Below are 26,187 nucleotides of genomic sequence, written 5' to 3' on the forward strand. Positions count from 1 at the left end.
ATTTCTAATTACTATTATGAAAAATGTTTTTCAATTTCAAAAACGAGATATATTTCCTTTGCTTAAATTGATATTAATATATTACATAATTACTAAAATTTTCAAATTCAAAACTTCCCCTTGATAAATTTAATGCATGTTTTCAATAGTGTGTTTAAGGTCCACTATTGATTAATTAATTTATTCATTTAAATACAGGAATATGTGAAGACAAACAAGATTAATGATTTCTTTGAGTGAGCTAAACGTTTTTTATGCAAATTAATAATATATCAATTGAAGATAAATTCAATAATGCACTAGTCTTATAGTAATTAATTAACAAGACTGCCAGCTTCCAAGAAAATTGATGGTTTTACAAATTCATAAATCAATGAAACAAATTAAAAACATACTATCAATAAATAGGTAGTAAAATATCTGTCTGTTAGAAAAACGATATTTTTCAAGAAAACTTGGGAACCCACTGGGCCAATTGCTAACTTCTCAATTTTCTTATTTATTTATCCATTTTTTTGTAGAAAAACAAGTTACACATATGTTACAAAGATATTACACTAGAACCTATTCATTATAGAACAGACAACTACATAATTATAAAACATTAATGATAATAATCAACTAGATAATATTATCTCAACAACTACTTTGTTCTTACCTTGTCTTGAAAAGAATCTAAAAGATATATGTCATGTAAATTGTCAAGTTGTCATTTGTAAGCATGTAGCCCAAATCAATAATTTTGCATTGAAGACAAGTTTTGAAAATCATCCAATTCAATTTATATTTTTTTTTATTTTTCAATCACGTTCATATTTTACACTTGGAAATTGAATCGGTTTATTAATTATGTCAATATTAATTCCGCGACTATAATTTCAAGCTCTGAAAATCATGTTTTAAATATATAATATGGATCATGTCATGTATGACAATATTTATAGAAATTTAATAATAATAAATAATCATCGATAAGGAGCATTCTAGTGAATATATTCATGTCTTACTTCCAATTAAAATACTTTCCAAATAGTTGAGAATTTAAAAGTGAAAGAATTTTATTATCTTATATTAATTTTAGAAGTAGTTTATAGATATTGATGAATACAATGTCTGAAACTGATCATACAATTATGGTAGCAATGTTTATCAGGAAAAGTTAAATTGATTATTTTGCCAATAGTACTAAGCAAAGTTACCCTATAGTATTTTTATTCCAATTCAATAAAAATCCAAATTAGTCCTATTCGACTTTTGTCATTTTCTTGTGCATTGGTTTAATGATAAAATCATTTCAATAGTGCTTGCTGGTTATAATTTGTAATTTTTCTATTTCTAATTTTCAGATGATGCTCTAATCGAGAAATATATTGCTGAATTTTCAAAAAAGTCTTACACTAAAAGGGCGTACACTAAAACTTCAACTGAAATAGAAGAAATAAAAAGGAAGAGTAAAACTTCGACCGATGTAGACGATGAGTATACTGTTGAATCGATTCTTAACTATGTGCAAACTGAAAATGGTGACTTGTTTTTGGTGAAGTGGAGGGGGTGGACCCATGAATACGACACATGGGAACCATACAAACATCTCACCAACTGTCATAAAGCATTATGTAAATTTTTCGATTCTCAAGTATACTCGGAAGAATCGAGTAAGGGAGTAGAAGAGCTCAGAGAAAAACTTGGTAAAATTGATGATCTGACACTTTTCTTGAAAGAGTTTAGAGACTTTTGGGGTTTTTCAAACTTCCCGAAGTGAATCGAGCCGAGACTGAGTCGCTGTTGAGGGGCATTGCCAACTATTCGATCAGTGACCCATTACTGATAAAGGAGGTTGAAAGGCAGGTGAAATTGTGTACTGTGTGGGAGTTGAGGAACAAACAGTTGGAGAAACTGAAGGCGTGGGAGAACGAGCTGAATGAGTCATCAACCAATAAAGGTTTGATTACTGTGGAGAATAACTTTGACTTGGAGGGGCCACCTGAGGGGTTCCGGTACATCAATGACTGTGTGGCGGGGGAGAATGTTGTGATTCCCGATGATCCACCAATGGGCTGCAACTGTGAGCCTGACTGCAACAAAAACAGCCAGAGCTGCTGTGGAACAATCTGGAACAATTGGTTTCCGTATGGGGCGTTTAGTAAACTGAGGGTGGGCCCAGGGATGCCCATCTACGAATGCAACAAGAGATGCGGATGTGGACCCGACTGTCGCAATAGGGTCGTGCAGAAAGGGCAGGTGTTCAAGTTGTGTATCTTCAAAACCACCAATAACTGTGGCTGGGGTCTGAAGACGCTGGAAACGATCAAGCAAGGCAGATTCATTGCTACCTATGTGGGGGAAATGATCACTTCGGACGAGGCCGAACGCAGAGGCAAGCAGTACGACAAGGAAGGGTGCACCTACCTGTTCGACCTCGACTTCAATGACGTGAACAACTCTTTGTACACTGTGGACGCGGCACACATGGGCAATGTGACCCACTTCATCAACCATTCGTGTGACCCCAACCTGCAGGTGCATGCTGTCTTCATCAACTGCCTCGACCTCAACATCCCGCAACTGGCCCTGTTCGCCTGTCGCGACATCGTTGCCGGCGAGCAGTTGTCTTTCGACTACCTCTGCAAGAATGACTCGTCCACCATTGATCCTGTCGAACTCAAGCAGAGCACGCAGTGTCAGTGCGACAGCTCCAACTGTAGAAAGTACTTGTTCTAAAATAAATCACAATGTATGAAATGATTTCCAATGTGCCAAAGGACAAGTTCTAGAATGAAATAATTCACGATGTATGAATTAATTTTCAATGTGAAAAATGACTAGTTGCTTTCTGTAAATGGAAGGAAATAATAGGACTATACATGTTGGAAAAAATCGTAAAATAAGTTATGTGATAGAATTGTTTAATATCAAACATGTTCATTAAAACCATAACTCTACATAATTCTACTCTGGCAATCACTATTTGTTTATGTTATTTGGTGGCCCATGTTCAATCTACTTAACCGAGACGAGATAGGGCAGGTCACACAATATCATTATTATTATTTTTTTTATATATTATTCTATATTAGTTACTAGGCAGCAGCAGTGCCAGGCCACTCAATTGGCAAACAATAATTTTGTTCAATGTTTAATTATGTAAATACGAGATAACTACAAAACATGTTTTCCCCCAAAGCCAAGAAGATTTATATAGAGGTTTTCAGCTTAAATAGTTGGTGTAATATCTTCACATGATAAAATAATAATATTGTTGATGAAGTGAAATGATAGCACATCCCTTGGATTGATATGAGTTTTATCTGTTGACATTATTTTCATTTCAAGTATCAGAATTATTTTTAGCATGGAACTCTTATCCAACATGAAACATTTTGGATGTTTTTAAAGTATTTTAAAATGCTTCAAAGGTGATGTTTCATGAAAATGATGTTTCAAAAGTTTTTTTTTATTCGAATAGGATGCTCAATGAAACCTTTTGTCAAATTTTCCTTGTAAAAGAAATATTAAGGTGTTTCCATAATTTTCATCAACTCTGTATGCTCATTTCGTTAGAAAATTGTTGAAGTTTTTGTAAGGTACTTTACAAGTTCATATTTTATAGCCAGCTTTAATCTTCAATTGATTTTGTTAGAAACAGTTGACGTTTTGTTTTTGTTCTGTAATCTAATTACACTGTTGTATCAATTCGATTAATCCTTCAAAGAGCGTTTGAATTTAGAAAAAAAACTCCTGTGCAATTGAATGGGATATTCATGTATTTCAATTGTATTTTTGTACTGCTATAACTATTGTAGTTTTATCCAATAACTATTTGTTGTACCTAATTGTTTACCATTTGTACAGTTCTAAACACTCTTGACTCATATGTTTAATTTTTGTAAACTGTTTATAGAATTTGCAAATACAATCAAATGGTAACGCTATGTGCTTTTTCAATAATTAATCAATTCACATATTTTCTCATATCTTCATGGACATTCCTCAGTGTGTATCAATAATAAAAATATTGGTTGAGCCTACTCACAAGAGCTTGAATTCATATCAGTATGGCACATCCAGGCGCGGATCCAGGACTGACACCTGTGGGGGTGGGTGCGATTGGGCTTCTGTCCTGGCGACCCCCCCCCCCACCACCACCCGGAAAGTTTTTGGAGTTTCTAATCGAAAACAACATTTGAGATCTTTATTTTCTTACAATTAGATTTCTAGATTTGTTCATTCATTTGCCAAGGTCATGATACTTATTCCTGCATCCTCGACATTTTTTCCAAACACCACTTGAATGTGTGTTGGGTGGGGGGGGGGGGGCGATCGCACTGATCCGCGCCTGGCACATACTGAGTAAGTAAAAGTCATATGGAGGTCACATACTGAATAATGCTCATTCCAATGTAATTTTGGCTTTCATGGTGAAATCATTTTGATATAGAAATGATAAACTGAATAAATAGCATATTGATTTTGAATTCCTTGGTTTTATGCCATTGGAGACCTAACCTTTTAATATTCATGTAAATACAAGTAGGTCTAACTCTAAACAAGAAAGTGAATATTATAGTATATTAGGCAGTATTCATGCGGGAGAGCCTCAGATATGCGAGATTTCAATTTGTCCAGTATAATATATGAACATAACCTTGAAGGTTATGCTATCCTAACCTAACCTAAAAGGTTCTGTTCAATTACGTTTTAAAGGTAAAATAAAAGTTTAGGGAGGTTAGGTTCAGATACAATGATTTCTTGATCAAAGATGTGGTTTTTTAGAATTTTCCAATGAAGGTACGGTATATATTATATGAAGGATAATACAGTAAAATTACATTAATTATAGGCAGGCCAAAAATAATCATAAATTAATCTAAAAAATATCCACATGTGTACGTTCTGTGTACAGTAAATTGTTCCAGTTCCAATGGTAAATTGTTCCATCACGTGACTAGTGCAAAATTTTCCCATGGAACACCATTTCAAAATCGTTGGTTTAAGCTTTTGGAGCGCACATATAAAGTTGATTTACACTAAACTGTGTCGTTTACTAGCTGAAAGACTGTTTTACAAACCTACCATCTAGATGTAAATTTCTTTTATTCCATTACTCTCAAATTTTCTATCGAGAAAAATTCATTCAATGAATGGTTATCAACATCATATTGTTGGTTATGCTATGCTATGGTGAACAAACTATAAGCGCGCAGAGAAGCAAGCAGACTACAATAGTCGACTAATGAGAGCTCAGATAGTTGGAACTGTACCAGGTCGGACAATTTACCACACTTCGACTGTGGGGCAGGATTTTGGAGCCGGAACAGGTTTCTGGAACAGAATCTCAAAATTCCTCCCATGGAGCGCGGAACTATTTACTTGGTAAATTGTGAATGGGACAATTTACCACATTCCATGTACACAGAATGGGCCCAATGATCTCACTTGAAAATACCCAGGCCCAAATCAGTATTAGCAAAGAAAAATGAAATGAAAAAGATCCTAGGGCCTACATTAAATATCTGACCTATCAAATTTTATTCTTCAAAGTATTGAAGATGTAAAGCAATAAGTATGGTAACTAAAATTTTGAACAAAAGCATTTGATAGGTGAGATTTTTAATGCAACCTAGTTTGTTTTGCATAGTTAGGCCTACCACCTAATACAAAGTATTGAAATGAATCCTGGAAAGGTTAGTTTTGGAAGAGGTAGAGTCTTGAATTTCAACCATTCAAGTAAATAAACTAAAACTAAGTCTAGCCAAAATCCAACACATTTTTAATATTGGAGTTATAACGGCTATGTGACTGGAGCAACAATTGGCGCTAAGCTGACATCTTTATACTGGTAAGGTTAGGTAACTGTTTCGAGTAATTGGTTAAGCTACGCTTGAGGTTAGCTCAAGGTTAAGTGGACAGCCTTATTACTGGCATGGTTTGGTGTAACTGGTTGTTTCAAAACAATTGGTTAAGCTAACAATTTTATTGTTTTAAATTTGGTTGACACCCAAACTTATGAGTTTCACATTACTCTTCATTTGCTGCTAATAAGGTTAACTGTTTTGCCAGGTATGTTCTCGGAGATTTTTCTCTGTATCAGAGATTTCAGAGCACATCTTTCTGATGCCATAATTTTTTTGAACGATTAAAGATTCACTTTCGGACAAAATGCAAAAACATGAATGGCAAGATGAATACTGTATATGCAAATTCATAACTTGGTACTAAATAGACAAATATTTGACTAGAAGACCTTTCGACTTGATACGATGACCTAAAGTGAGATCGACATTCAGAAGTCATCATTGGTTTGCTATCCTTGTCGTCTGTCATTAGAAAAGGTCGATATTTCCATCCATCATTATTTGTAGCTATGTAGAACTACCATAATATTTCATCTCAATAGTTATGCAAATTTATTACTGAATCATGAATAGCATATGAAAAAACACTCAAATAAGCACATTAGATGACAACATATATGACTTGATTGATAGCTATCTACTATAGAAAGTGGTGGTAAAAGAGGGATGGCAACTATCATTTCCATAACTACTTTCTATAATGCAAATCTCACAACCGATATAATGCAATAAATGAACTAACTACTCATATTAGAAGTTCCACAACATAGTGACTTAATTTCAATCTACATATGACTGTATTATGGGGCCCTTATGAATCGATTCATGCAAATAATATTTCAAAAGTCCCCGTTTTTCTAAGTCATTCTACATTCTTACGAAATTTCCCGTTTCCCTTCGCCATTCTACATTACCGTGTATTCAAGAATGTCCTGTTTCCCAGTTCCATCCTACATTATTTCATAACAACCTGTTCCCCCACGCCATTTTACATTATTTCAAAATTTCCCTTTTCCCTGCGCCAGCCTACATTATTTCAAAATTTCCCCGTTTCTCTTTGCCATTCTCATTACCGTATATTCAAAAATGTCCCGTTTCCCAGTGCCATCCTACATTATTTCATAATAATTTCCCTTTTCCCTACGTCACCCTACATTATTTCAAAATTTCCCTTTTCCCTTTGTCATCCTAGATTACCGTATTTAAAAATTCCTCATTTCCCTGTGCCATCCCACACTATTTCAAAATGTCCCGTTTCCCTACGCCATCCTACATTACTTACTGTATTTCAACTTTTTCTAACTTGGAAATGTTTCAAGCAGTAGGTAGTTAGATTATAAATTTCAGAAATAATATTGAATCTTGAATGTTTGAAATTTCGATATCATAGATTATCAATTTTTTTAATTTTTGTATTTATTTATTTTTTATCAACTTCTAATGACTAGCAAGGTGTAGCTTTAACTTTTTTTTGTAAATGAGAAGGTCATATGATATATGATTTTGATACAGAATTTCATGAATGGCACATTTGGAAAATGAAACAGTACATCAATATCAGAAACCTTTTCAAAAATATTCACATTCAAAGGTATGATATATCGATGTGCAGTTTTCGCAATTCATTTTCTCTTGAAATTCAAAATTGAAAGCATGTATCACATAACCATTCTCATTTAAGAAAATGAAGTATCACATTGTATTCAATATGGTTGCGTTTCCAAGATGGCGGACAACATTTTTTGACACAGACACAGAAATAGTATATTTCATACCTAGAGCAGAAAATGAGATTTTTCCGGCTAGAAATCGAGGCCTACGGCCTCGGACTAGAAAAGATTGAGAGCCGGAAAAACATTTTTGCCCATGGTGCGAACGCTATTTTTCGACACACACAAAATAAACAATATTTATATGAGAATAGTTGTTTACGAAGCACTTCCGAAAGCAGAAGTGGAAGGTGATAGCTCTAGCAAATCTGAGGTAATCTGAATATTAGGAAATTGTCCAAGTATTTTTATTTTTTATTCTGATTTGTCTAAATAACCTAAAAATTAACCTAAAATAACCTCAATTGTGTGGGAGGTTGAGTTTATACTTTTTATTCTTTCAAATGACAATAAGATGATATTATTATAAATGTTTTAATTATTGAATAATGAACACAAATAATGAAAAGTTTTTTATCACCTTTCTTAGTTCCATGTTAGCGGCTGGAAAGGGTACTCTTTCCGGCCTAGGCCGGAAAGAAACCTGTTCTGACGTCAGGCGAGAGTCGTCTGCAAACAATGTGTTTCAGATCTACGTAGGGACTGGAAAACAGCTGCTTTCTGTGCAGTGTGGCGAAAAGTAGTTTTTTTAAATTCGAATAGGGTCTTCAATGAAAACTCATGTCAAAGAATCCCTGTAGAAGGAATATTAAGCCGTTTCTATACCAACTCTGTATAATGTGGGCCACATTTATTCAAATCAGCAAATAGGCAATCTATTGTATCAATACTTTGTGAATAATCATAAGCTTATAAGCTCTATGTAGTCAACCTACGCTCTATGTAATCAACTTATCTTTATTCTGAATAAACTCTTGTCATGTTGTACACTCGTCCAGAGAAATTATTATTTGAAAATTCCCGTTTTCCTGCACCATCCATCATTATCGTATTTGAAAATTCCCGTTTCCCTGCACATCTTACATTACCGCATTTGAAAATTCCCGTTTCCTGCACCATCCAACAATACCGTATTTGAAAATTCCCCATTTCCCTGCACCATCCAACATTACCGTATTTGAAAATTCCCGTTTCCCTGCACCATCGAACATTACCGTATTTGAAAATTCCCGTTTCCCTGTGTCATCCTACATTAGTTCAAAATTTCCCTGCGGCAAGCTGTATCAATATGTTTGTATGTATACACTATAATTCTGGTTTGTTTCTGATGTTTGTGTGTATTGTATGTGATCAGGTTATGCAAACGCGAAGATCTACAAGTGTGACAACGACAAGTGTCCGCGCCCGGCCTGCTACATGTCGGGTGGCTCCAGCAAGGACGACACGCTGCCGTGTCTCCGGCCTAGCTGCCCGGGCAAGTTCCAGCTGGTGCGTCACGTCTCCTTTGTCGACTGTCCCGGTCACGACATCCTCATGGCCACCATGTTGAACGGCGCCGCTGTCATGGATGCTGCTCTCCTGCTCATTGGTCAGTTATTATACTCACTTTTGACATCTTACAATTAGTAATTCATACGGCTTTTTGTTGGTGGTGACTGGCGAGTCTCTCAATTCGTACAATAATTACACTCAACATCACGATATAATTTTCAGAGTATAAACTATGAAACATAATTAAAACCTAGTTCACTTGAGTTCAAAAACAATAGTTATTTGTACTTCTAGAGGAAAGTGAGACTTTTTCTCCCTGAGGGGAAACGTTTTTATCTATTGTATTCACAATCACAAATCATAATTAAAATATGATTGGGAGAAGACAGAGAATTTTTCTCCCAATTTTGAGCCCGCGGCAAAGCCAATGACAACAATTTCCTCAAAGGAGGAAAGGCATATATGCTCCAGTGATGTACACAACAGTTTTCCTCCACACACATCTATAAAAACATGTTTCAAACTTCCCTTCATAGTACATAGCTTGTTCGAACTTCATCCCCAAGGGAGAAAAAGCTCTTCTGCTCCATTGATGTACTCAACATTTTTCCTTCACCTACATTTATAAACTTTTCAAACTTCCCTTCATACTGTAAAGCTTGTTCAAAGATCAGCCACAACCTAAAATATCAATGAAACTCATCAGGGCAAAAACTAGTTCTCTAGTATTCTGTTTCAGGGGGTAAATAAATAAATACATTGAATTTCATTGTCGTCAAATTCATTTTGAACATAAACAACATCAAGTTTATACAGCTAAGTACTTACTCAGTAGGTGGCGGAAAAATACATTTAGTTAACAATCAAACAAAGTCATCATAATTATATAATCATGGTCAAAATAAAAATGCTGCTCGTTAAATTATTACAAATGTGTTCGCAAGTAGGAGCATGTACTGCAATCATTGTAAAACTGCTTTTGAAATGGTAATGCTACATTCACTCGCAGATTGCTACTTTTCACTAATTAGTATTTCTATTGTTAAATGAAGTCGACCTATTGCAATGAATAATCTTTCAATAATTCTAGGTGAAATACTAATATACCATTTGAAAATGAATTTTTTGATTAAAATAATATTATTAGCCATTTAAATCGGATCAGGCACATTTTTAATCTAGAGGTATGGAAAACAAATTATTTTTGAAAAAAAAGGTTTTTTATGATTTAGATAGTCTCAAAATATTATTAGCTGCACTTTGTGTACTATATAATCGTTTAGCCTCATATACCTGCCTACTACCAAACGGTGGAACAATAGTTAATCCTTATAGATTCTATTAGATTGAACGGAACTTGACAAACACATATGTTCATCATGTGTATAAGTAATGTTCAATCTAATAGAATCTATAAGGATTAATTATTAATTTTAATTTCAATTATTTGACATATTTTGCAGCTGGAAATGAGTCCTGCCCACAACCTCAAACGTCCGAGCACTTGGCAGCCATTGAAATTATGAAGTTGAAGCACATTGTAATACTTCAAAATAAAATCGATCTTGTGAAGGAGGGACAGGCTAAGGAACAGCACGAACAGATTTTGAAATTTGTGCAAGGTGAGACTAAGTTTTAGGATTTATTCAATATATTTCCAATATCTTTCATATATTTCCAATGTCTTTCATACATGATTTTGTGTAAAAAAAAAACATTTCAAATCTAATTTTACTTTTTACGTACCTCAGAAGAGTGTAAATTTGGAGGTTTAATAACAATTTTCTTACCATATAGGATGTACTTCTATATAGTTTCTTCGTGAGCGATATCATAATTATTAATTTTCATATCACTCCAATCAAGGGCTGTTTCACCATAATATAGATGATAACCATTTTAATGATATAGGATAGTGTCATTTTCGGCTCAAAATTTTCAAGCCAATAAAAGTTGAAACTTTTGTTGACTTGATTATTTGTTTATTGACGGTATTATTTGTCTTGAAAAAAAACCTAAAAAAGGGTACTAGTGTATAAAACTAGAAATTTATTAAATGAATAATTATGGTATAATATTGTTGAAAAACACAAATGGAAGTTATTGTTGACCACTTTTTATTATTATAATAATATATGTTTTGTGGCTTCAACAGCCACGCATTCAGTTGTCTTCTTGTTCACTTATGTAAGTTGTAAACAAGACAGCTTAATAAACGATAAAATGTGGTTGAAAATTTCCATTTGTGTTTTTCATTATGGAAAAATCACATCACGCAAGTCTTACATAAATTTCATCTCTGTAAAAACATTAGCCTTTAGAGACCCTAGATCCCTAGATGGAGGAAGCTCCCTACGAGCTTGAAGGAAGCTCCCCACACACAGAGATTTTTCAAGAATGAGATAGTTGCAACCAAGGTCTTGTCACTCGTGTTCTTTATGGAGCGGCCATTATGTGCGGTCTTTAAGACGGTACATTTGAAATATTCCAATCTGCTCATAACAAAATCATGCAATATGCTTTTAAAAAAAATATTCTGGTTCAGATAATATGTATTTTCAGGTTTTCGATTTTTTAATAATAAAATTTCAATAATAAATGGTTCAATAATTCATTTTTTATTATTAAAAATTGTTCTTATTCTTGTAACTTGTTATGATTCATAAGGCATTGGGACAAAAGGCAAACCTCAAAAAGAGTTTGAAGCTCCCAATCTAAAAATCAACAATTCAGTTCCTAGTTGGAATCTAAATATTATTATTCTGTCAGAACAATTTATTTTACAATTCAAAGCCAAGCAATATCCCATGAACAATATAACAAAATGACACATCATGTTGTTCAATCTATAATGATAACAGGTGATTTGAAAAACTAGATGGTCTAGATGTTCACTATGGTGAACTAGAACCCCATAAAATGGCGATTTTGCAATGCATCACGGGATTGTGTCATGACCTGTATTTATAGACCTTGGTTGCAACATATCACCAACAATGGAAAGAACATGTTGAACGAATGTCAGCTGATAAGCTTCCACAAAAAATGTTCAAGTAAAAGCCGGTAGGTAAAGCTACAGGGCCTGGACTGTAAACTGTGTTGCGCTAAAAGGACGTAACTACAAAAAGCTCCTTGTGTATCTTTTCGGATGCAACAATTTGATTTGGTGAACGTGATATTAAAATTTATGTGTTTTTATAGAATTATTTTGTGAATTAGAAGTATTATTATCAATCCATCTAAATATTCTGACGTTATTTTTGTGAATAACGGTTTGCCTGGCTTGGCTGCAGTCGGTAAAGCATGAGTACAAAAATATATAACTCTGGTTGTGGTTCTAAGAATACAACTTAGATAAAATTCTTATAGGCTCGCTCAGGAGCTCCCGCAGTTCACTGCTCTTGGACAATTTATATAAATCTCTGGAACGTATTATTTCCAAAGATTTGATTATCAATGCAATATATCGCTGAGTAAACCAGCTTATTCTGTGAAGAATAAAATCGGATGGTTACTTTCTTAATATTTCAATACTGATAATTCAATAAATAAATATGAGATTGGTCATGCATGGAAGTGGAGAATCAAATAAAGGATACACCATAAAAAATTTTATACCGTACATATATTGTACAATAGAACATCAATGACCAAATAAATGTAGAAATATATATATAGAGCAACAAACAAAAATAATGAAAATAAGAACAAATATATCAAAAATAAAATATCACAGATTGACTCACTACTTTTTAGCTCTTTAGCACGAAACGTTACCATGTGCTTTTAATTCATTAATAGTATGCATTTAGTCTATGCAGCTTAGGTATCGACTTGCTGCTGCTTGTCGATTTTAAAAATCTCACTGTATATCTTCTTTCCAAAAATCATAAAAATAATCAATTGACAAATCATAAATTATAAATATATTAATATCTATAGATCTCAGTATATTTCTCAATAATATATATCTCAGAGCTTAAGGCTCGGCCTCTGGTGGAAGTAGATAAATTAATTTATCCAGTGAACAAGAGCTACATTATATCTTTACAAATCGCTAAATAAAGTCAATGTTTGAGTGAGCATATTTACATTTATAATATTAAATTTAAATACTCTTTTAATCTGTGCATCTCTAGACATATAAATTTGATACAACTCTTATCCAATAAAATATGTTTTTTGTACCTTTTTAAGACTTGCACAAGTTTTATAATAATTTTCAATATTTATAACCTTTTCGACGAGCTAGCTTTTTATATTTGTTTCACTCGAAGCACTGAGGGTGCCCTAACTTTATATTTCGATAATTTATCACTCACGTGCTGAATTTTTACAAGATGTTGGCGGCGATCTGAATTTCCTGGTCTTCCTGGATTTTTGGTGGCCGAAGTCGTCCTCTCCAAGGGAATAAATAAATATTTAAATGACTTTCGCTTTAATGCAGCATCACTAAGTCTTATAAAAAATAAATTAATGAATTTAAACTTTAAGTCTTTCAAAAGTACAATTTAACAAAGGGTCTTGTGCTCTACAAAATTTAGTGTCGTTCCATAGTGGTGTCTGGCAGGCAAGTGGGCAGGTCCTACCCTTATTTTCTACAATCCCATTTAAATAATTCACTACTACGCCATTAAAAGGATCAAATAGTCCATGCCAATCTACTAAATTATTACCTATATCTTAGGTATAACATTTTATAATTTCTCGGACCATATCCGATACATAAACTGAGTAGTGATAATTTATAAATTCTTATCATTTATAAAAATATTTATATATACATTTGAATCGGCTCTCTATTGCCGCCCATCGATTACTGTAATTTGATTGGTTCATGCAAATTCACTAATGTATCCATGCGCCTAGGAATATCCTACTTCCTTAATATTCTAGTTTATTTTTATTTGGTGGTTTAAGTATGTTCATTACAGATAATAAATATTTTTGGAACTTATAAGTTGTTTTTCCCTCTACAACAATTAGCCATGTGCTTTCCAAAATCCTCTAGTTGAATACTATTTGTTTACAACAAATTTTTGCCTAGGTGTCTGGCTAGATTTCACATTACACGACTTGATCGATTATAAGGTCGCCGATCAGTAGGTATTTTAGCCTAACCTCAAATTTTCCAATACTTTATATAATATAATAAATAGCAAATAAAATTCCTTTCTATTCGGCTGTTCTAATTTTAGCCATGGTACCCGTTATTATCTAATCTTTCACTTGTTGTTATCGCATTTGGCGATAGTAGGATAGCTGTTTTACTTCAGACCTATAAAATTCTTCCAATTAGCGATTTTGCTTGCCTATCGAATTTTAATATGTTACAATATTTGAAATGGTTTGTTTTATTCTGATTTGTATAAATTCAGATTGATGATTTGGTGTAAAAATTGAAATGAACATAACCTACATAATATTTGGACACTAAGACAAAATTAGGAAATTGAAGAAGTTTTGGGCAATAGCCTGTTTTTTCTTTTCTGACTATAGTATTGTTTCCTCTAATAAATGAATAAAGATACTTAAGAGCATCTGTTGCTCATGGAAAGTAACATTAATTTTCAAAAATGTTCGATGTTTTTGAACGGGTAGTATCGTAGTCTAGTGGCCCTTCGCAGATAGGCAAAGCTACAGGACCCGGACTGTATATCAGAGTACTCAGTCCTAAATAATAATTAAATCCAAATAAATCTCTTATAAATAATATGTTTGTGTGTAGGAACTGTTGCGGAAGGCGCTCCAGTGGTGCCAATCTCGGCGCAGCTGAAGTACAACATCGAGGTGCTGTGCGAGTACATCACCAAGAAGATCCCGATTCCGTCACGTGACTTCACGTCGGCGCCACGGCTCATTGTCATCCGGTCGTTCGACGTCAACAAGCCCGGCTGCGAGGTCGACGACCTCAAGGGCGGTGTCGCTGGTGGCAGTATCCTCAGGGGAGTGCTCAAGGTATGCTAAATCACTAGATGATTGTTTAGACTACAACAAGACAACCTATTTCGGACTATGTGTAACCTTATCTGAATTTGGGAGAGGAATAGCACAAGGTTACCTTTTTTTCTATCCCTATCATTTTGATGATGTACTTATTGAATGAATCAATGAACAATAAATTGAATGAATCAATTAAGAATAAATGAGTGTACTTCTTGGTAAAGAGTGATGCTAAGCTTATTATATATGTACCTTACTGTTTCTGTACAAATACAGTTATAATCAGCTGATGAAAAGTGAAATTCGCGTATTTGTGGCGCTCAAGTTTGTACACAGCTTAGTGAGTATAGGGCGTTGGGAGGTTGGATCTCTTGACTTTCAACGATAAATTTACTTCAACTATGGGCATTGACACAGCCTACTATAGATAGTAAGCTTATCTAAAGTAAGTCATGCTAAAACACAATTCATAGATAGGAACAGAGCAGACGACCAAACACAAGCGGTGTTAACACTTGCATATTTAGCGCTTACGTGACTAACATATTCTAACTTTCCGCTATAAAAACAAAGATGAATCAGATGATTAAAAATCTTTGAAATACGTGAGAATTTGCTCCAGAGTTCAGGAGCATAAGGTAAAGCCTATTCATATAAAAATGAGCAAATGCTTATGCTTCTGCCTAATGCTCATGAGCAAATGCTTATGCTTCTGCCCAATGTTCATGAGCAAAACCTTATGCTCCATGCTTATGCTCAGTTTTGATTCATATGGCCCAATATGCTCAATATTTTAGAAGTATAAGCAAATGCTCAACTTTATTCATATGGCCCAATATCTTTAGTGTATATAAAGAAAAGAATTAATGGTTTTCGTGAGTAATGTACAACAAAGTTAACAGAGGATGAATAAACAATTTATTTTACGTTACTTTCCTTTCTCTCATGCTTTCTTACTTTCTGATGGTCTTTCTTCTAGTTAGTATCAACTTTTTTTTGCAACAAGGTTCTTGATTAGTATATTTTATGATGTTATGTTATTTGCATGCATTCATTTGTATTGTTATATTGTATCTCTTGTGTGTGTAAATAAATGAATGAATAAAACTGTAAATTTTCCTGGAGTTCAAGGATCCAAAGGTTCAAAGAACCTCACACGTCAACCGAAGCTTATTGTGTGTATACTTATTTCGGGAATTACATTTGGTTTTCTATTAATTGTACTGTGCACTTACCTAGATTGGAATGGAGATCGAGGTGCGTCCGGGCTTGGTGTCCAAGGACAGCGAGGGCAAGCTGTCTTGTCGTCCCATCTTCTCACGCATTGTCTCCCTGTTCGCCGAACAGAATGAGCTGCAGTTCGCCGTTCCTGGTGGATTGATCGGTCAGTACATTTATTCACCTAGTTGGACACTAGTGATTGAGTTCAAGAAAGTCTACAACGCTTAAACACAATCGGATCAGCAGTTGGTTTAAACTCTATGGCCCATATGCATCATCTCGATTTAAATCAATTCCAGTTTAAACCATCAGCTGACTCAATTAAAACACTTTACAATAAATGCAACCATTCATTGGCTAAACTGGTTTAATAATTGAAACATCTTTTTTAAACATCATATGTATCTCAAAATAAATAAATCTTCAGAGAAAACGACACTTAACCGGAGATACATCAACTGTTGGTTTTAACCCGGTATGTAAAACTTCATATTGAATGCGACCTTGTAATCATAGATTAGTGACGAAAGTAGATGTTGCATAATGCCCTAAATGTAAGAAATCATTATAAACTTGAGCATAGTTTGATTTTTTGGCAAACAAGTGATCCCAGTACATTAGTGTTGAAAATTTGAACATCTATAATTTGACACAGTCCTTATACAATAATCCAATTTCCCCTGAGTTTTATTGGTGATCTGCCACGTTCAGTTAATGTCGCCATATCTCTGAAATGCATCAATATTTTTGTCTTTTTTCAACTCAACAACTACATAATTAATGCCATTTTAGTGCACTTGAAATGAAATCTATGCAAATTTAGATTCTACTATATTATTAGCTCAGTTTATTGTATATTACATTATGAGTGAAACACAATAAAGTTTTCAAGTAGGCCTACACTTTTTTATTTTAACAAATCACAACTTGTTTCTTCTCATTATCAAGTGTCAACACTTACACCCACACTTTTACAGTTGAAAATGACTTGATGATATAGTAGAATCTAAATTCAAATAGACATATTTTACATCATTACCATTAAACCAGGAAAAAGTTCTCTAAAAATGTCAGTCTTTTCCTGCCATGTACAGGGTTATAAAAAATGGTGTAATTTAATTCTGGAATGATCCTCGTATTTGCAAAGAGTCTCCTCTGTCTTTGTTACAACAAATGTGGACAATTTTGAATGGATCTAAATACTGATAATGAATACTCACTTTTCTTTATAGAAAAGTGAGTCTCTCAAGTTGTTAGGTACTTTACAACTTTTATTATATTGACTACTATTACTAAGTTGAAAACTTTTATTTTGTTTAGATAATTTTATTTAGACCTATAAATAAAAGTGAGTATTCATTATCAGTATTTAGATCCATCCAAAATGTTCACATTTGTTGTAACAAAGACAGAGCAGACACTTTGCAAATACGAGGATCATTCCAGAATTAAGTTACACCATTTTTTTATATCTCTGTACATGTCAGGCAGGAAAAGACTGTCATTTTTAGAGAATTTTTTCCAGGTTAAATGGCAGTGCTGTAAAATATGGCTATTTGAATTCAGATTCTATTATATTGTTAATTCAGTTTGAATGTTATCATCAGTATTCAGTTTCTAAAAAAATGAATGTTTTATTTTTAGGAAGCAGACTTTTAATTAATGTCAATTTTAATTCGTCTATTTGATAGGTGTTGGAACACTATAAAATGGATGTTTCATTTTCAGAAATCAGGCTTTTAATAAATGTTAATCTTTTGTTCTATTTGATAGGTGTTGGAACAAAGATTGAGCCGACCCTTTGCAGAGCCGACCGTCTGGTGGGTCAAGTACTCGGCGCCATTGGTGCTTTGCCCAAGATATTCATTGAGCTCGAAATATCCTACTACTTGCTCAAACGTCTCCTGGGTGTGCGAATGGAGGGCGACAAGAAAGGAGCCAAGGTAAATTCAATTATAGCCTACTGTTCCTTCCTACATTATTCTCATTCTATTCAAACCATACTGGTTTTCTAACCAAAATGCATCTCAGAGACGATACGACTGAATTAATGTGAAACTTGTACTGTACAGTGAAAGACTTGAGCCTTTAGCCTCATCCCCACTATGCCAACGATACCAATGATGATTAGCCCTGCGGCTTTCATTATGGTGTCAATACCTTTTTGGTATTAATCTTATGTATTTGGTGTTTCATTAGGCTCTACTCACACCTACGCGACTCAGGTCGAGAAGAGACTCGATTCTAGTCGAGAGCATGCATTTTCAAATGGTGACAGTCGCGGAGACTAGAGTCGACTGGTCTGAGTGTCACCATTTAGAAACAAATGCTCTCGACTACAGTCGAGTCTCTTCTCGACCTGAGTCACGTTGGTGTGAGTTGAGCCATATAGTACACTTCGATTAGCAGATATCAGTCGATATCCATATTCTCCACACAAATTACAACAATATCAATTTCCTTTTAGTTTGAAGGAAAGCTAAGAAATATTTAGAAGACCCTATACACCATAACAAATCATTATATTCGCTTCTTCTTTTCTCCCACATTGTACACTTCTACAGCATTCCACATTCCCCCTAAGGGTCGTTTGCACAGTGCCAGTTTAAACTAAATTTCATTTTAAACTGGATTAAATCCATATCAAGTCTCATTCGTTATAATGTGCTTCATTTTTAGTTTAAGCCACCAGCTGATTGAATTCAGTTTAAGCTTTGACTGTGAAAACGGCCCTAAGAGTGCTAATCGTTTAATTTTAATTTTTCCCTAGATGAAATGACGATTGAAAACGTTTGTTGAAGCTTTATCAACAAGAAGAAAACTGTGAAAATGTTCAATTCAAACTTCGTTGTTTTTGTGGCAATGATTCCTTTTAACTACCATATATGATGACTGTTTCCCCATCCTTTTCTTCTTGTAAAATTCAATGTAATAGAGCTAGTAGCCATTGAGCACTCGTAATCGACAATTTGTGTTGTGATATAAGTTAATGTATTGATAATAAAATAATATGGTTTCATGATTTGTGTTATTAAGGCTAGTTTAGTCTTAGTTATGAAGGAAGCAGAAGCATGAAGAAGATGCATCTTTTTTCAGTAAACAAGAATAATGAATTCTATATTGTTTATCATAATACTACAGCTGGTCTGTTAAGCCTAGTTTATACGATGCCAATTGGCGAGACAGTTGTCTTTGGACAATTGTCATCACATGGTTGCGGATTGTCGGAGGCCAGGCCAGTTGAACGAGAAGATGTTTATATGCGGCCAACTCTTGGCACATCAGTTGACAGCTAAATATGTCCGAGTTCTCGTCATCTGTTGTGACTGAACAGCTGAACTGGCAAAACCAAGACAGCGCTATACTGGCCTACACCGTTCACACGGCGCCAATTGTCGCGACAACTGAGATTCCGATTGGTGGGGGGCTCGCTGGGCCCAATCGACTGTCCATAGTCTACTTCCGGAGACAGTTGAATTTCGGGACAGTTGGCAAGACAATTGACCTGAAATGTTTATACGAAGACAATAATTTCATGCCAGTCAGTTGCCTTATGACAATTGTCTCGCCAATTGGCATCGTATAAACTAGACTTTAGAACATAGTACAATTGTGGAATTATAAATGCTTCTACAAAACTGCCTTATTATTAATTTTAATTGGCAGCATATAGAGCGTGAGGCGACGTTCTTCAATCTAGTTGTAACTATTGAATTTTTCTGTTATTTAAATGAACAATGTTATACATAGTTCTTAGTATGAATAAATTTATAAATTATTGTTTTCCCTTCGATTTTTTACATAACAAATAATTGTTGTTATTTTGTGTGTGTGAAGGTGCAAAAACTGACCCGTAACGAGGTGCTGCTGGTGAACATTGGTTCCCTGTCGACCGGCGGCCGAGTGATAGCGCAGAGGGCCGACTTGGCCAAGATCAGTCTCACCAACCCTGTCTGTACCGAAATCGGAGAGAAGATCGCCCTCAGTCGGCGTGTTGAAAAGCATTGGAGGTAGGCTATACAAGCACAAGCAAGATTTATTTTCTACTAGCAGGTACCCCGCAAGGATCTGTTTAAAGCCGTGTCCACACTGAACAAATGTGTTTGACAAACATGTCTGTTGAAACAGTTTTGGGCAAATTTTATTATGTTTGACAAAACAATGTTTGCCCGTGGCCAGTTTGGCGCGTCACCAAACAAAAAAATTGTAAGTGAGGAGAACAGGTTTTATGTTTTACAGATGTCAACACTGAAAATGTTGTTCGTTTGACAAACAATGATTGTCCAAACTTTTTAAGGCTGTGCAAAGGCTAAAAATAAACTTTTTACTCGTGATATTTCTCAAAGTATTTTGATTTGTATATCATCATGCTATCAAAATGAAAAAGTTTTCTCAGGAAAACATTTTTTTTCTGATCATTACATTTTGAGATATGAGCGCCTAAAGTTTGAATTTTTGAGACAGAACATTTCAAATTCGGTAAGAGAAAAATCCATGAGATTTAGAGGATAGATTCTTCATGGTATTGTTGATCTAGTAGAACAAAAATTTTCTGAAAATATCAATTTTTACTTTCCTTGCTCTATTACCTTAGGTAAGGGAAGTATTGCTTTCCGAAAAAAAATTAAGGTACCCCAATTTTTAAATTTCTATACGCTTCAAGGTCCCCTGAGTCCAAAAAACTGGTTTTTGGGTATTGGTCTGTATCTGTGTGTGTATGAGTCTATGTGCGTCTGTGTACCCGATATCTCATCTCCCAATTAACGGAACGACTTATAATGAACGAACAATTTCGATCAAATGCAATTCAAAATGGTGGCTAAAATGTCGTCAAAAACAGGGTTTTTCGCGGTTCTCTCGAAAACGGCTCCAACGATTTTGATCAAATTTATACCTAAAATAGTCATTGATAAGCTCTATCAACTTCCACAAGTCCCATATCTGTAAAAATTTCAGGTGCTCCGCTCCATCTATGCAAAGTTTGATTTTAGATTCCCAATTATCAGGCTTCAGATACAATTAAAACATAAAATTTCAAGTGGAAAAGATTGAGCATGAAAATCTCTACAATTAATGTTCACCTAAAATTGAAAATAAGCTCGAAATTCGATAAAATGTGTTGGAAATTGAAATGTGAAATTCGATTATTTCAATTGCAAAGTGTTGGCAACAGTTGATTCTATGAAATCATTCACTATGAAGAGATAGCAGACATCGTTTGTCTCCAGCGTTATTGTCCTGACACCAGCTGGCTCATATCTTTGAATTAGTAGACTTCAGATGCGCAGGAACACTAGCGTCAGGTAATCAATTTTCGTAACGGCAAGGGAAGTTGTGTGAATGCGACACACCAGATTTTTAAGATAGTTATTCAATTTACTAAAAATAACCAAAAATAACTTTTAGTTGAGTTATTTTTGGTAAATTGAATAACTTTTCCAAAAATTGATATTATCAGAAAATATTTGTTTTAATAGATCAACAATACCATGAAGAATCCATCCTCTAACATGCATTTATATCGCACCGAATTTGAAACGTTCTGTCCCAAAAATTCAAACTTTAGGCGCTCATATCTCAAAAAGTAATGATGGGAAAAAATGTTTTCCTGAGAAAACTTTTTCATTCTGATAGCTTGATGATATAAAAATCGAAAAACTTGGAAAAACATCACGAGTAGAAAATTTATTTTTAGCCTTTGCACAGCCTTAATATGTTTGGCCCTGAGCTCCTCAACAAATATGTTTTTGAACATTTGTTCAGTGTGGACACGGCTTTAAGCAAAGATTAAATTTAGTTTTAATAGTTCCTGTTGCTGATGTTGGAAGTATTAACAACTCTAACAATTTACAATAGAAAATGATTTAATTGGCCTTTTGTCTTACGTAAACTTTGCATCACAAATTGAATAAATTTGTTTTAATTAATAAAATTCTAATTATTTGATTGACAAAAATGGAAATTAGGCATTTAAACATCCTTGGTAAATTAAGAATATTTATGCAAAATTAAAAGTTAATCAGTTTAGTAGTCCAAACGTGACGATGTGTCAAACGTGTATTTCGTATCGCGTTATAAGTTTATTACTTTCTTTATACATAGTATAGATAAAGAAGATGTAGATCTTCTAAATGTATAAAAACATGTAACATAAAGTATCAATTCTTGTTTTAATTTTTAAATTATATTTAAATCAGGTAGCCCTGTAAAGATGTATTCTAGATAAGTATGAATAAAAAAATCGCAAACAGCCTGAAATTATGAATAAAGTTAAAATTTTCGACTCAGGTCGTTTTTGTACCCAACTCCTCAATTGTTAACATTCCTTATAAATAATATATTGCTTATCATTCAACCAATCCTAACAGTTTGAATATTAATTCCAATATTCAAGCTGCTTTGACAAAAATCACATTCCAAAATTTTCCATGCTTTGAATTACTTACATTATGCTACAAGTTTATGATGTTGAAGATTATTATTCCCCTTTCTACTTCTTAAGCAGCGTACAGACTTATGCATCACAAACACGCACATTTCAATTTTCATCAGCTAATGCTATAATTAGTATTATCTGTAGCCTACTGTTTCTGGACAAATGCAGATATAAGCATAGATAGTATCAGCTGATGAAAAGTGAAATGGGCGTGTTTGTGGCACAAAAGTCTGTTCGCACCTTTAAGTAGTTTCATCAGAATCTACTCAAATCAGAAGAGTTTCAGTTTTTATTAGTATTTTCAAATTGATAAGATTTTGATTGAAATGCAGGATATTTGATAGGGTAGTTACAGGACTACTTATACTTATAGTTACATACATATAAGTATAACTACTTTATACATACAAGACTACTTTTATACATAGTTATGCATCCTGTTTTATTTCCTAATTTAAAAACATTTATTTAAGAATTCAGTCAAACGTTTAGCTCATTTCCATTATTACATGTTTTGCTTGTGTTTGTTTTTCAGATTGATTGGATGGGGACAAATCCGCGGAGGGGAGACCATTGAACCAACCACGTAGAAGAAATCAATTTATTTCTAGGCTAAGCGTTTATAATTAACAATAATTATTTTATTTGTTTGTTTGAAAATTGTTGGACTACTCGCCACAAAGCCTATTGGAATAAACATTTATTTGATAACATGATACTTATTATTTATGGTCTTGAAAAATTATCTACCCACACCTCTTCCTTACTTCTTCTGCCATGGTGAATTTTGTTAAATTTTGGTTGAATTATGCAAATAACCTCTGAAATAAGCGGAAACTTTGAATTTTATTGTCTTTTGATGGATGAATAGGAATCCCTTGGATGAATTCAGTACCTCTTGCATGTTTCTGCAGCCCTGGTAGCAGATTCGGTTGATTTTCATTCAACACCGACGAATTCGGTACCTATTGCATGTTTCTGCTGCCCTGGTAGCAGATTCGGTTGATTTTCATTCAACACCGATGAATTCAGTACCTCTTGCATGTTTCTGCAGCCCTGGTAGCAGATTCAGTTGATTTTCATTCAACACCGATGAATTCGGTTCCTATTGCATGTTTCTGCTGCCCTGGTAGCAGATACAGTTGATTTTCCATTCAACACTGATGAATTCAGTACCTATTGCATGCTTCTGCTGCCCTGGTAGCAGATTCAGTTGATTTTCATTCAACACCGATGAATTCGGTACCTATTGCATGTTTCTGCTACCCTGGTAGCAAATTAAGTTGATTTTCATTCAACACCGATGAATTCGGTACCTATTGCATGTTTCTGCTGCCCTGGTAGCAGATTCAGTTGATTTTCATTCAACACCGATGAATTCGGTTCCTATTGCATGTTTCTGCTGCCCTGGTAGCAGATATAGTTGATTTTCTTTCATTCAACACTGATGAATTCAGTACCTATTGCATGCATGTTTCTGCTGCCCTGGTAGCAGATACAGTTGATTTTCTTTCATTCAACCTGATGAATTCAGTACCTATTGCATGCATGCTTCTGCTGCCCTGGTAGCAGATTCAGTTGATTTTCATTCAACACCGATGAATTCGGTACCTATTGCATGTTTCTGCTGCCCTGGTAGCAAATTCAGTTGATTTTTATGCTTTCCAATGCAGTTTTCCAAACATGCATGCATAGGGTACTGATTTTCATCAGTGTTGGCTGAAAATCAACCGAATCGGCTACCAGGGCAGCAGAAACATGCAGTAGGTACTGAGTTTGAGCGATTTTACAAAAAAATCTTCCATTTTTGCAAAAATCCAAGATGTTCATGGATTTTATGAAAACTTCAAACCTCCCATTTTTGCAAATGATTCATGGATTTCATGAAAAATGCAAATCTTCCATTTTTGGTTGATATTCACGCTATGGATAGAGGTTGACCTAACGAGTGTCGTGCTATATATGAGACGTTTCCCTACAATACAGGGTAAGTTGTTCACTCAAACATAAAATCTTTCCTCCACTCTGAGAGCAGAAGAATCACTCATCTTCAAATGCTTATAACTCAAGAATAGGAGTGAATTTGGCCAATGTGATGACATATTTATTGTTCCTCTCGTCAAGTACTATCATACCTGAGAGTTTGAGCGATTTTAATTGTTGACCATTTTTGCAAAAATCCATGATGTTTTTTTTATTCGTGGATTTAATGAAAAATTCAAATCTTTCATTTTTTACAATCTTTTGACCCGAATATATTGATTATTGTAGTCCAATTTTTGAACTCCAATGTAGCCTCTATCCATATTTTCCTGCTATTGATATTTATTGCTATATATAGATCGATATCCTTAAAATTTCTACCATTTCTATAAGCCAAACGAAACAAATAATGTCAGTTTTTTTGGTGGGGGAATTTTTGAGGAACCACAAAATTCATGTTTTTATTCAAGATTTATAAACATTTTAATAACAGAGGAAAAACACCATACCAAAATTATTTAAAAAAATAAAATGAAGTATTGTAAATTTATCTAAACAATAACAAGTTATAAAATACAAGTTTATTTTCAATAAAAGTTATATACCTATTGAGCATGACATGATCAACAAATTCATTCAAAAATGTATTCATCAAATGAGTATAAATATTATAAACCTCCCAACACGAAAACAAGAAAAAACTTGAGGCAGTGAAAGAGCCAACAATAGTGATCATTGTTACATCACATATCAATTAGAACTTGAGAAGTACACCTCAATTCAACTTTTTCTGTAAGATACCTTATTATCTGGCCTAGACAGCATAATCAGATCTTTTGTTTTTTTGCGATTCCGAACTTATGCCAATTTTTGACAATCATATAAACCAGGACCTCCTATACAGAATGTGCTTTATAAGTCCTACTCAATAATATTTCTAACAATTGTTAGATGATTTTAATTGTTCAATGTCTTTTGTGAAATATTCTGATGGTTGGACCAACTATAGCCATCTTTAAACAGCTTCATACTTTGACAAATCCCGGATTGATTTTGTTTAGTGCAACCCAGTGTATGATGATGAGAGGAACTAACCAGGCCTACAATTGTTCAGATGAATATCACAATAGTAATAATCGGACTACTTCTATCAGATGAGTTTCATGTACTATTCATTCCATGATCCAGCTTCAATCCATTCCAGTACTTGAGGAGTGTAGTAGGATATGATACAATCAGCTCCTGAAACAATTATTAAATTTTCTTAATTATATGATAATTTTCACATATTTAAATTTTAAAGTTGTGTTGTGTGTGATGTTTTGGTACTTTCCATAATGTAATTTAAATTTATACTGAAATGTTCAATATGAAAATATGAATGAATCTAATAAATCTGTAAAACTCCTAGGGATAAAATTAGATCAAAAACTCAACTGGGAGGATCATATGGCCTTAATTTGCTCTAGGCTTGCACGAGTTAAGCTCGGGACACATATAACCGCGCCGAGCCCGTGCCGAGATACGGCCGAGCTACGTTCGCGACACGGTGATGATGGTAGGAGAACACACGTATCCGTGCGACAGCCGAGCGGCAGCAGTGTCTCAGTTCTGTAGTGCTACTGTGCTCTGATTTCTGAATCTGTTA

At 34.2% G+C, this 26,187-nt stretch overlaps 2 protein-coding genes across 2 annotated transcripts in view; one reads left to right on the forward strand and one right to left on the reverse strand.

The window, feature by feature from the left end:
* Positions 1-23,272, forward strand: part of LOC111055392 (eukaryotic translation initiation factor 2 subunit 3, X-linked) — a 56,833-nt gene extending 33,561 nt beyond the window's left edge. Inside the window, exons 4-10 of the mRNA XM_022342584.2 lie at positions 8,820-9,053; positions 10,420-10,578; positions 14,685-14,914; positions 16,139-16,283; positions 17,894-18,063; positions 19,958-20,130; positions 23,092-23,272. Of these exons, the coding sequence (XP_022198276.1) occupies positions 8,820-9,053; positions 10,420-10,578; positions 14,685-14,914; positions 16,139-16,283; positions 17,894-18,063; positions 19,958-20,130; positions 23,092-23,146 (1,166 nt within the window). The 3' untranslated portion in view covers positions 23,147-23,272. The remainder of the gene's footprint in view (positions 1-8,819; positions 9,054-10,419; positions 10,579-14,684; positions 14,915-16,138; positions 16,284-17,893; positions 18,064-19,957; positions 20,131-23,091) is intronic.
* Positions 23,273-24,953: 1,681 nt separating this feature from the next.
* The window catches only part of LOC111055394 (delta-aminolevulinic acid dehydratase), a 36,753-nt gene continuing 35,519 nt past the window's right edge, over positions 24,954-26,187 (reverse strand). The window contains exon 8 of the mRNA XM_022342586.2: positions 24,954-25,781. Coding sequence (XP_022198278.2) covers positions 25,708-25,781 — 74 coding nt within the window. The 3' untranslated portion in view covers positions 24,954-25,707. The remainder of the gene's footprint in view (positions 25,782-26,187) is intronic.

This window comes from Nilaparvata lugens, chromosome 7 (assembly GCF_014356525.2).
Source record: "Nilaparvata lugens isolate BPH chromosome 7, ASM1435652v1, whole genome shotgun sequence".
Taxonomy (NCBI): Eukaryota; Metazoa; Arthropoda; class Insecta; order Hemiptera; family Delphacidae; genus Nilaparvata; species Nilaparvata lugens.